The sequence below is a fragment of the Lathyrus oleraceus genome, chromosome 7 (assembly GCF_024323335.1).
Source record: "Lathyrus oleraceus cultivar Zhongwan6 chromosome 7, CAAS_Psat_ZW6_1.0, whole genome shotgun sequence".
NCBI classification, from domain to species: Eukaryota; Viridiplantae; Streptophyta; class Magnoliopsida; order Fabales; family Fabaceae; genus Lathyrus; species Lathyrus oleraceus.
The window spans coordinates 542,823,808-542,836,729 of NC_066585.1; the positions used below are offsets into that span (position 1 = coordinate 542,823,808).

The 12,922-nt window shown below is 30.6% G+C and overlaps 2 protein-coding genes across 2 annotated transcripts; both read right to left on the bottom strand.

The window, feature by feature from the left end:
• Positions 1–5,477: 5,477 nt before the first annotated feature.
• LOC127100898 (uncharacterized) lies at positions 5,478–8,223 on the bottom strand. The gene is made up of 9 exons (XM_051038204.1): positions 7,958–8,223; positions 7,617–7,871; positions 7,123–7,524; positions 6,797–7,047; positions 6,555–6,722; positions 6,350–6,454; positions 6,187–6,253; positions 5,692–5,787; positions 5,478–5,601 (listed from the first exon to the last, which is right to left on the bottom strand). Exons 1-9 carry the CDS (start codon positions 8,117–8,119, stop codon positions 5,500–5,502), a joined length of 1,608 nt encoding a protein of 535 aa, XP_050894161.1. The 5' UTR covers positions 8,120–8,223; the 3' UTR covers positions 5,478–5,499.
• Positions 8,224–8,631: 408 nt separating this feature from the next.
• Positions 8,632–11,808, bottom strand: LOC127104901 (uncharacterized). Its single transcript, XM_051042041.1, has one exon. The coding sequence runs from the start codon at positions 11,806–11,808 to the stop codon at positions 8,632–8,634; it is 3,177 nt and encodes a 1,058-aa protein (XP_050897998.1).
• Positions 11,809–12,922: the final 1,114 nt, after the last annotated feature.

The following is a 12,922-nucleotide window of genomic DNA, read 5'->3' on the forward strand; positions in this document are numbered from 1 at the left end:
ATATATTATCATGCACATTATATATGAATTCAAAATCTGAAACTAGTCAAAAACATAGAACCTTTTAATACATTTTTTATATCTTTGATTGCATGTCATAGTTATAAACTTTTAAATTTAATTTTACTGAGTTGTATATAGACAATTTTTAGGGTTTTAAAGTCTTAATTTTAGTGTAATTGTGTGCTGCAAAACCTGACTTGTTGTACTGATATCATTGTTTTGAGAGATGATGATAGAGATACAATGAATATGCTTAGACATGTTGGAAGAAAGCATTCCAAAAACTTGACGCCTTCTTCTATTGATCAGCTTCTTTAATTATTTGATGTAATCTCGATTCATTTCTGTGTCATTAATTTTGCTGAATTGTTTTTCTTAATACTATCTTGTTGGTTATGGTTGACTCATAGTTTACTGACAAGTATGATTTAAACATAAGTTCTAATCAGTAAATATAGGTACAATTGGCCGAACTATGTGATCAAATTTCGTTATTTGTTTGCATTTTTTGTATCAGTTTTTTAATTTGAACTAGAATTTATGTTCTAACATATCTATATTCTAGATTTGTGATACAAATTGATAATTGATCTTTTATCCTCTGTATTATTTTTCATATCTATTGATATATGTTAATGTTTGTACTGGATTTGTTTGTCATGAATTCAATTATATATCTTGAATTGTTCTTCTGTTCTTACAAGAGTGATTGTTGAGTTCTGATTTGTTTCCCCTTCTATTTGGTGATTCTAACTTTTAGAAATTGGAGCTTGTATTATCAAACTTGGATCATGATCCACCCAAGCCAATTCAAGGATCACTTCTACTTCCAATAAAAACACTCATTTCTGATCAAGTTTTGAGACACACATACGAGGATGTTAAGATTCCCGTTACAACTTGTCTCATTGAGATTGCAAGAATTATAGCACGAAATTCCCCTTATGATGATGAATACATGAAGGTACTTGTTTTTAACTTGATATAATTTTCATTTTTCAATTAAAAATTTACGGATACTATGTGTTATAGATAATGAATATAATATTTTGTAATCATATGTTTTTGGTACAAATTGTACATAAACCAAAACATTTTGATTATAAAATATTATATTCATCATTTATATTATAATAAATAGTATCTTGAACTTTTAATTGAAAATTGAAAATCACATCTAGTTAAAACTAATACCTTCATTTGTTCTTCATTATAAGAGGTATTTGATGTTGTAATTCTTGTAATCTATGTAACTGAAATCTTAACATCCTCATTTGTATCTCTCAAAAGTTCATTCATCAGAAATCAGTGTCTTCATTGGAAGAACAAGTAATTCTTGAATTGGATTGACTAGGGTGGATCTTGATCAAGGTTTGATAATATCATCTCTATTTTTTAAAAGATAGAATCACCAAACAAAAGTGGAAAAATCATAATTCAATCACTCTTGGAATTACATATTACTTGCATAGAGCAATTGAATATATACATTTGAATTCATGACAAACAAATCCATCATAAACATAAATCCTAGTTTAAAAAAATTGATTAAAAAAACGCAAACAAATAACAAAATATGATCAAATAGTTTGTCAATTGTACCTACATTTACCGATTAGAATTTGTGTTTAAATACTAGACTTCGCTTACATCCCGACCCTAAATCGTTACTAATTCTTCATCATTACTAATTTTTATCATTTAGTAATGTTAATTTTAAATATATTATATCTTTTTTTTTCTTCATATCTATTACATTACCATATTTTATAATATTATTATATTCATAAAAAATTTAATTTGCTCTATATCATATTGTCATATTTATAACCAATTATGTAAATTTAGAGGTAAATAAATAGACGTCACACATGACCATAAACTAAGTAGCCCAAAGATATTTTTTAAAGAACATAACTTTTAGAAAGTTATATTATTCACATAACACATGTCAATTATGATGAGAAATAAAAAGCGGATAAAAGAAGTGAATACCTGGGAAATTTTTGAAATTTTGATATGATACGACTGATTCTTGAGATTATGAGCTCATGAAGTTTTAGTTGCAAAATTTGAGTTGATGAGAATATTTTTCTTCTCCTCTTACAATTGACTTAAATATCTTTAATTTGAATTCTATACGATCAACATTTTTAGTCATTTCAACCTTCGATAGGACATATACATATCTTGCTTAATGCACACCAATCTCTTTCCTATATTCCACTCCAAATATTCCAGGTACTTCATCGTTTTCACTCCTTTCAAAGACTCTATAACCTTCTCTTAGACAATTGTATTAAGGGGAAAATGTTATAGAAACAAGTGAGTTATTTCTATTTGACATGCTTTAGAAGTCGATCATTCATGGTCAGGTATGGCTCTATGGTGTGCTCACCTCCTAATCTCCTTCGTTTTTTTGGAATTTAGTTAACCCATCTTCTTGGAAATTGTATGTTGTCCTAGTTCAGAATAATTTTATATGCGTGGTTAGCTAGTATATCAACTCATGTGTATTATCCTCTCTAAAAATGTGTGAGCAAGTCACAAAAGAACATAATTTTAAGCAATTCTTTCATGGGTTTCACATTCTTTAAGGTATTTTCTTTTCGATCTTTAACGCAACAATAGCCATTTTTGAGTCCCCTTTGAGCCAAACCTTCCTCCAACCATTCTCCTTTCAAATTTCCACCGCTTCAATTAGAGCTTTTTATAATATTAATAGATAAATATCTATATCCCATTGTCATATTTATAATTAAGTATGCAAAATTAGAGAATATTAAATCAGTCGGGGAATAATAAATCAAGTAGCCTAAAATATATACTTTCTTAAGAGCATAACTTTGATAAAACAATACTATTCAATTATGATGAGATATAAAAAGGAGTGCGTACCTGATAAGAAATATTTAAGTTTTGATGACATAAATCAAATATTATAGCGTTGATAATGAGAGAATGAGCAAATTTAATGAAGCTTTAAATTCTAAAGTTGAGTTGATTTGATGAGAATTTGACCCATCTCCTCTTACAAAGTTCTTTTTCCATGAAGTTGTTGAATTATCCTTTAAGTGTGGAATGTTTACGTCATTGTAGCATTAGATAAGATTTCCGCAATAATATTAAATATTTATATTTATTCTTTAAATTGGGTGACCAACTAAAGACTTGAAACAAATAACACTTTCATTAGAGATCTCCAAATTATAGATTAAATTAATTTAAATATATAAAATATTAATACTCTAACTCTCGATGGTGACTTGATAAAATATTCAAACCAACCCATATTCTAATATTACTAAGAAGTTTACAAAAAGAAATGTAAAACTATATATTGAAAATTTTGAGATAATTCATAAACTAACTTTAGAATGAATCAAATATTATGTCAGAGAAGAGACTGTCTGAGCCTAATTCTTTAATAAATCCATAAAAAGATTATGATCACTCTTAAATGAATAAGGAGTCAAGTACTAAAAAAATCATCTTCATCCAAAACAATTTGTGATACTAGCAATACTTTTACATCTTTTAATAACTCAACTTTCAAAAAAGATATGAGCAGGTGAAAGCCTAAAAATTCTTGTAAGGTTCTAACTTCTTAGGTGGACAATACAAACATTTTAAAACATGTTCAACCTAAAGAAGAAAAAAAACCGTGATAACTATAATGTGAGAATATTGAGCTCTCCCCTTTAAGCCTAAACATTTATGATAGGTGCTTAACACAAAGAGGTCAACAAAGGAAAATTGTATCATCTAGACTAAATTTTTCTAGAAAATTGAGCTTAATATATCATAAAAATCAACTAATTAAATCAATCGTATAATGAAATCTAAAATAAAATTCAAAAAATCGATACTCTTGTCATTCAAATCATGAAAATACTTCTAAAATTTGATATCATATACCATTATGGCAAATCATCATACCCAAATACCTAATAAAATGCAAGAGAATAAACAACTACTAACTACGAAAGCGTATAAACAACTATGGAGATATTAGTGGACATGTGAATAATAACTAAACATGAAAGTGATAAAATGGTTTTAAAATGTACCTTTTTAGCTGAGCTCCGACTTGGCCAACCTTGGACCCCTTGAACAAAATATTTATTATGTACAAACCCATCATGACCTCTCGTTTCACAAGATGGATCGTGACTATCACATTAGTCGCCTATGATTATATTTAACAGGTTTGTGAATTCATGAAATTAATCTTCAACCGATGTGGGACTCGTAAATACATATACAATTAAGCTTTAAATAAAATACAATCATCTCGTCCAAGTTCTTATATTAACTATATAAATAACCATAATCAAGACGACTACCATCTACTATCAAAATATGATCATCTATGTGAAGAAAATACATGTGAGATATGAAACATTATCAAGATATATTTGAGTGTTATACACCGTAAAAATAACTTAATATTGTTTTGTATTAGGTTGGTTTTAGGGAACTATTATAGAAATAATTTTAATTGATTTTAAATTAATAATAGTAAAATTAAAATATTAAAATTAAAATATTATAATAGTTTTAGAAGCTAACATAAAACATTTCTAAATTAATTAACTTACTTTTTTTCATATGATGATTTAATTTAAGGTGTATCAAATACAAAATAAATATTTTGTTCCATGAAGATAGTGTTTAAAGGATTGGTTTTCTCATCTAACACTAGTGCAGAAAGAAGATTTTACACCCGTTTTTTATACATATTACACCCGTTATGATAGGGTGTAAATTCAAAGGGTGAGATATGTATGAAGAATTTACACCCGTTTTAAAACGGGTGTAAAAAGAGAATATATTACACCCTATTTTAGATTTAAAAAAAGGGTGTAATTGGTAGATATATACATTAAATTTTAAGACATTTACACCCTATTTAATATAAAACGGGTGTAAATTGTCACCTATTACACCCTGTTTTAGATAAAAAAGGTGTAATTGGTAGATATATACATTGAATTTTAGGACATTTACACCCTATTTAATATAAAACGGGTGTAAATTGTCACCTACATACATTGAAGTTAAACGAATTTACACCCTATTATAATTCAAACGGGTGTAAAATGACAAATATTTACACCCTATTTTTGATATATCAAATGTAAAATATCTTATAATTACATTTAATTTTAACACATTTACACCCTATTTTGTGTATGAAGGGTGTAAAATATCTCAATTTTTTTAAAAATATTTTATTTGAAATTTCATTAAACCAAATATTTTTATATATTCCTGGATATTCAATAAAAAACAAAAATAACCAAAACAAACATTTCTCTAATCTTTAGAATCTTGCACCAAGTCATACATCAACAAAAATTGTATTCATGTAAGAAAAAAATTCAACCACTTTGTTCATGTAACTTGTACCAATAAATCATTCATGGAACAAAAATATATCTATATATAAGTTTTTTTTAATCGCTTCTGTTTTGTCATTAAATCTTTCTTTTCCTAGTTCTCTTGCTCTTCAACCTTTTGCAAAAAGAATTGAGCCCAAAGTTGTCGGATGTGATCAATTGACTCTTTTTCATATGATGAGGTGTCTGTGAATATCTGCAAGTTCAAACATATAATAAATTAAACAACTACATGTTAAAACAATAATTTACATGTTTTTCATTAAATATATGTAATATAAAATACCTCATTGAATCTTTCAACAATACAAGCATCAATAATGTCAAACATATTTTTCATGACATAATATCCACATGCCCATCCGTTATCTTGTTGATGCCCCTGCATATAAACTCCTAGTTACATTAAAGCCACCAAAAACAACAACATCACAAACTTTTTTCCTTTTTCACAAAATTTGTACCAACACTAACTTTCTTCACTCGACATAGAAACACATACAATTTTAGTTGGTTCAGAGCATGTACAACTATAATTTTATCACCATAAGTGCAATTCAGTAATAAATATACTACATGTTTATAATGATAACTTACAAATATATCACTTGCAATTATAAAATCGGAATTTTCTTTTTCTTTATCTCATTTATAATAATATAAATAATCAAGATATATGGGCATTTAATACCTCTTTATAAATGGTATCTTTCCAGAACTAAAAAATCAAGCCAACACACCAGTATTCCAAGAAACGACAATATAGTAAAACAAATCTTACCATAATATTCTTCCAATTAGGCTTCTTCTTCTTAATACCTCTTAATAAATGATAACCTTCTAGAGCTCTGATAAAAGAGTTGTCAACGAAGTAAGTTATAAATATAAAGACTATGTGTACAAAAATTTAGTATAAATGATATCTCTCTATTTAGGCTTCTTACCCCTCCAATATGACCTTAATATTTTTCTTAGGAGATCTGTTTAATGAACAAAACCAAAAAATAATATTATCTTCAGGACAAATGACAAACAATTGCCAGTGATTGCTGTAAATTTACAAAAAAAAAGTGTTAGAATCAATAAAATTTAAATATTACAAAATAACATATGAAAAACGATAAAACCTTGAAGGAAACATGTACTTACCTATTTAGCAATGGTCCTAAATAACATTTTTTTGGCTCTCCATCCAACTTATTTTGTATGTATGTTTGAATAACTTCGGCCGGTTTTGTGTGAACTAGTATCCTATTTGGATCGAGAAACCCAAATAGTTTGTTGAAATTCTTGGAGATACACATGCGATGTAGATATCTAAATTTTTGAAACAAATATTAATTATATTTGATACATAAAAAAAATAACTAACAATAGAATATGATACTTACGTGCACCATAAAGACAAGATAGATGTGGATAGCCATTTAATACCGGAAGTTAATTCATTAAGATCCACCCTATCAATAAAAACTGAGAGTTCACTTGTTTCATGATCCAAATCTAGAGAGAATGAATTTTCCTTGAGATTGTTAATCTTTTTGAGGTAATCTTCAGAAGCATCCATTTTTTTAGTTAAATCTTCAGTAGTCATAACCTTTGAGCAACTTCCGTTAGTGCTCGTACCCACAGATTCTACATGCTGTATCAAGTGAACATTAATTAAATTAATTTTTTTCTAATTTTTAGTAGATTAATTGTATCCAGTTACGCATACCTCTTTTATAAACATCTCTTTAGGCCTCTCGGAGCGGAGCTCCAATTGCATCTGTTGTAGGAGTTTCATTCCTTGTTGGATTTGAGCTCTCTCCTCTTGCATCTCTTTTTGCATTTGTTGTTGGAGCTCTGTTCTTTGTTGTTGGAGATGTTTTTGTAATTTATGTTGGAAATCTATATTCATTTTTTGCTCCAAGGCTTGAAGGTGGGCTAGAAGGTCATCTTGAGAGACACCTCCTAAGGTGGAGCGTGAACTTTTTCCATAGAATTTCTTAAAGCCCACACCCCTAGGAGCAGTGCGGATCCGACCAGGGTGTTCATTTATTCCAAGGGCAACAGTCAAGATATCGTCACGCCCTTCAAAGACAATAGTACCTTGTGTATTTTTTTCCACTAACTCTCCCTAAAACATTTAGATACATATAAAAATGATGTAAAATGATTACTAAGTTATGAATGAAATTTAAATTTATCAATAAATCTTTTATTACTTACAATCTTAGATGCTACTAAGTTTGTTGCCTCAGATGTAAAATTTCCCGATGGCTTCTGTCGAGCCATCAACCATGCCTCATATCGCTTTAGTTCGGGAGGGTCAACCATCAAACTTTCATCACCTTTGGCCTCTTCAATCACTTTTTTCCTCCTCTCTTCCATTACGGTGGCCCTAAGTTTTTCATAACCACCACGAGACAAAATATGAGGGTGGATATTCTTTGATGCATGTGTCTTTCCTTTTAGCCTTTTCTCCTATTACAAATAAATCACATTAAACTAAACGTCAAAAACCAAATCAATTTAGATAACATAAAAATAAATCTACAAATTTAACTAACTTGAAAATCTTCTTTTTGTCGAGTCTGGACAAACAAATCCCAATCTTCTTCTTTGATAAATTTATACTTTTCAAATGGAGTTGTATTTCCATGCTTATCTCCTTTCCCAAATATATAGACATTTGAGAGCAATGTCTTAAATTGCTTCAATCGTTCCCCCATATAAACAAACCAATGCTTCCTAAATTCTTTATCAGTGGGGCAAGTGAACTTACACTTCAAAACATAAGGAGTGTTAGTAATTGAAGCAATTATAGATAATAACTTTAAAATAATTAATTAAAAATGCATACCATGATATCGTCCCATATCACGTCCTTCAACTTATCGCTTATCTTTTTCCATTGCTTTTCATTTATACTAACCTTGCTACGTGCAATGAATGACAAATAACTTTTAAACTTTGCAGCATACTGACCAATGGGTTGGAAGGTATCAGGATCAAAATCAATTTGGTATTTTTCACCATCAGGAAGTTTGGCAATGAAACGTAGCAATGCTGTGACACCTCTAGTCTTCTTTTTTTTTGGTGAAGAGCTAGATGGTTTATCCATAATTCCTGTTTAGAGAGAAAACAATATTAGTCAAAACTAAAATTAAAATGAATAATAAACATAATAACAATTTATTAACTAAAATATAGTTATTAGTAAAATATAGATGGTTTTTCTTGGTTATTTGTTATTATCCTCCAAAATCCCTTCTTGATGATCATAACGAATGGCATAAACATCATCAACTTCATTTTCATCATTAAAATAAGGCCTTTGTGTTGAAAAAGAAGTATTGTGATCAATGTCTAGAGTTGAATCTTCATTTTCATCACTATAATTCATGTTTCTTCTTTGGAGGACAACAGACCACCTAGTGTTCGAGGGATCCTTTACATAAAATACTTGTACTGCTTGAGCTGCCATGATAAAAGGTTCATCCTTATATCCTACCTTATCAAGGTCCACCAATGTAAATCCTAATTCATCAGTTTGCACACCATTGTTACTATTAACCCATTTACATTTAAAAATAGGAACTTTAAACTTAACATAATTGAGCTCCCATATGTCTTCTATAACGCCAAAGTAAGCTGTGGATGCCAAGACAGGGTTTTTATCCTTTGAACTAGAAAAGTGCATTGAAGAAGCTGTTATCATTACCCCACTATTTTGCATGGTACTCTTGTCATCCTGTGATTTTGTACAAAAAGAAAACTTATTTATATCGTACCCACTCCAACATAAAACATTAAAGCTAGGCTCGTATGCTAGAAACTTTAATGTATCAGAAGCATTATCATCATTCATAATCTTGGTTTTAAACCATTTTGAGAATGTTCTGTTATGCTCTTTCAACACCCATTTTTCAGTCATACGAGGGTTTTTAGCTTTGACAATGGTTTGATGTGTACTCAAGTATGGATGAACCTCGTCAGTGTTATTCAATATATACAAATGTGCTTGAAAAACTTCCCCTTCGCCCATATGCTTAACCTTTAGACGTGTACCCTTACCGTCACATCTTCCATCATGACGAGACTTGGGTAGTCCTACAGGTTTTGCATCTGACAAATAGTCTGTACAAAATTCAATGGCTTCTTCTGTGATGTACCTTTCAACAATAGATGCTTCAGGACGATAATAATTCTTCACATAGCCTTTCAATATCTTCATGTATCGTTCAAAAGGATACATCCACCTTAAATAAACAGGACCACACAATCTAATCTCTCTAACTAGATGAACAATCAAGTGAACCATGATGTCAAAAAATGAAGGAGGAAAAAACATCTCCAACTGACACAAGATAATAATTGACTCGTTTTCCATCTCGTCCAATTTATCAGGGTCAATCACTTTGTTACAAATATCATTAAAGAATAAGCACAATCTAGTTATGGCATGTCGGACATTTTTTGGCAAGATGCCACGAATAGCCACAGGTAGTAGTTGTTGCATCAAAATGTGGCAATCGTGAGATTTTAAACCAATTAGTTTGAGATCTTGTATTGACACGAGACTTTTGACATTTGAGGAGTATCCATTTGGCACTTTCACACCTTGTAGACACTGGCAAAATTTTCTTTTCTCTTCTTTTGACAATGTATGACACGCCGGTGGCAAATAGGTTTTGTTACCTCTTGGTTGAGGAGCTAACTCCTCTCTTATTTTCATCTTAACCATATCTAAACGAGAATTTAAACCATCTTTGGTCTTACCTTGAATATTAAGAAGTGTTCCGATTACACTATCACACACATTTTTTTCCACATGCATTACATCAATACAATGTCTTACATCAAGACTGGACCAATATGGAAGGTCAAAGAACACTGAACTCTTCTTCCATATATTATTACTTGTAATCTTTTTTTGTTTTTTTCCAAAACTAACACTTATGTTCCTCACCCGATGATAGACTTCTTCTCCAGTTAAGGCCTTTGGGGCAACTTTATACTCCTGATATCCATTAAAAGCCTTTTTCAATCTTCGATATGGGTGATTATGATTAAGAAATCTTCGGTGTCCAAGGTAAACAGTCTTTTTTCCTTTCTCTAATTGATGGTAGCATGTATCTTTTTCACATATAGGGCATGCTTTATGCCCCTTAACTTTATAACCAGACAAGTTACCATAAGCTGGAAAGTCATTGATGGTGCAAAATAACATAGCCCGCAATTTGAAAGTTTCATTTGAAAAACTATCAAATACATCAATTCCTTCATCCCACAACTTTCTTAAGTCATCAATCAACGGGCTTAGATAAACATCTATGTCATTTCCTGGTTGTTTTGGTCCAGAAATCATCATAGATAACATAACATGTTTCCTCTTCATGCACAACCAAGGAGATAAATTATAGATAATCAAGAGAACGGGCCATGAACTATGGTTACTACTTAAACTACCATATGGATTCATTCCATCAGTAGAAAGTCCAAGCCTAAGGTTTCTTGGTTCAATGCCAAAGTCTGGAAATAAAGTATCAACCTTCTTCCATTGCAAAGAGTCGGCTGGATGCCGAATTTTTCCATCACACTTCCTTTCTTCTGCATGCCATCTAATATTCTTCGCATCATTTAAATTACCAAACAATCGCTTAAACCTTGGAATAATTGGAAGGTACCATAACACCTTTGCTGGAGGACCCTTTGTGGTCACATCACAACCTTCATCATCACTCTTCTTCTTATAGCGTGATGTCATGCACTTGGGACATTTTTCTTTCTCTTCATTATCTTTCCAATACAATATGCAGTCATTAGGGCATGCGTGTATTTTCTTATATTCTATACCCATTGGACATAATATCTTTTTTGCCTCATAGGCCCGGTTCGGCAACATGTTTTCTTCCGGTAACATTTCCTTCAACAACTCTAACAATTGTGTGAAGCTTTTATCTGTCCAACTATTAATCGCCTTCAAATTGAACAATCTTAGCACAGCCGACAGTCGTGTGAAGTTTTTACAATTTGGATACAAAGGGATTTTACTGTCATTGCAAAGAGTGTCATGTATATTTGCCCGTTGAAAAGAGTCTTGTCCAATATCACGGATCATATCTTCTAGACGATCACCCATCTCTACATCAAACTCTTCTTTAGGAGAGGCCTTTGGCGCGTCAGACAATTCACCATGCCATATCCACTTTGTATAATTTTGACAAATCCCGTTAACTCCTAAGTGTTCCCATACGATGTGAGCCTCTAAAGGTGCAATATTTACACACTTAGCACAAGGACAGTGAAATCTTCCATTACTTTCAGGAAGATTAGTTTCAGCAAATTTCAAAAACTCTAACACTCCTTTCTTATACTCCTCGGATAGGCGATTTTTTTGCATCCAACTACGATCCATAACTATGTAAAGAACAAAAAGAATTGTAGTTAAAAGATGCACTTACAAGTATAATACAACTAGTGTTTCTTATAAATAATACAACTAGTCTTGTGAGGAAACCATAATTTTGATCATAAATGTGTTAAGTTAGTGACAACTAAATTGACAACTAAAAACACAGTTAGCAAACTAATTTTACAAACTCAGAAGCAAAACTAGCGAACAACGCTGAATTATAGCAGAGGAGGACAAAACCAAATCAAATGCAGCAGGTGCACTTAGCAATCTGGTTCGCAATTCTGACAGACTTTGTGGAGACATTGTGTCTAAAGGAGCGGTTCAGGTACGTACACACAACATTTTTGAAAGAACTGACGGTTTTTCTCCATATTTAGCTTCCAAAGTTCTAATGAATATTTAGTTTTGTTGGCATTTGTTAATGAATATTTGTATGATTAATATTTTATTTTGTAGCAGTGAACAAAGTGGATGCTCTGAAGCACTACAAATTTAGCTTAGCATTTGAAAATTCTAATAAGGAGGATTATGTAACTAAAAAATTCTATTTGCAAATGGGTAGTTGTTTGATTTATCTTGTAATGTATCTGACAGTTGACATTGTATATGCACACTACACTTTAGGATGTGACAACGTTAACATCTAAAATTGGAAAAAAGAATTATCCAAATATTGCTAATCATTAAACAACTCCAACCATATTGTGATATAACCTGTGGTTCTTTTACAAAGATCCCCCTTTAATTAGGTAAACAAAACCAATCTAAGTGGCAAAAATCACATTCAAAGAAAAACACCTTTTTTTATTTATTTATTTTTGCTCATTTTCTTTCTATTGATTCAATTTTTGACATATCTTATTTCTCTAAAAGTGAACCGTTTTGAGCTAACACAACTCTTAATATTTAAAGAATGGAAAAAATGAGATTGAATATATATTTATTTACAAGGGACAGTATGTAGACAAAATATATATTAAAAGAAAGGTTATTTTTGAAATCCTTTTGAGACTTGAGGCTATTGTTGGTATGAGTTCTAGCTTCCTGGTTGTCCTTTTTTGAATCTAATGAATCTATGTATTATGTATAAATTATGAGCAGAATGTTCCTGGAA

Bases quoted from the DNA above. Each gene is read 5' to 3' on its own strand.
- LOC127100898 (XM_051038204.1), bottom strand. From the start codon at position 8,119: ATGGGGGAACGATTGAAGCAATTTAAGACATTGCTCTCAAATGTCTAT. The intron at 7,525-7,616 runs GTAAGTAATAAA...TAAATGTTTTAG, and splicing joins ACTTAGTAGCATCTAAGATT to GGAGAGTTAGTGGAAAAAAA. The intron at 6,723-6,796 runs GTAAGTATCATA...TCAAAAATTTAG, and splicing joins ATCTTGTCTTTATGGTGCAC to ATATCTACATCGCATGTGTA.
- LOC127104901 (XM_051042041.1), bottom strand. From the start codon at position 11,808: ATGGATCGTAGTTGGATGCAAAAAAATCGCCTATCCGAGGAGTATAAG.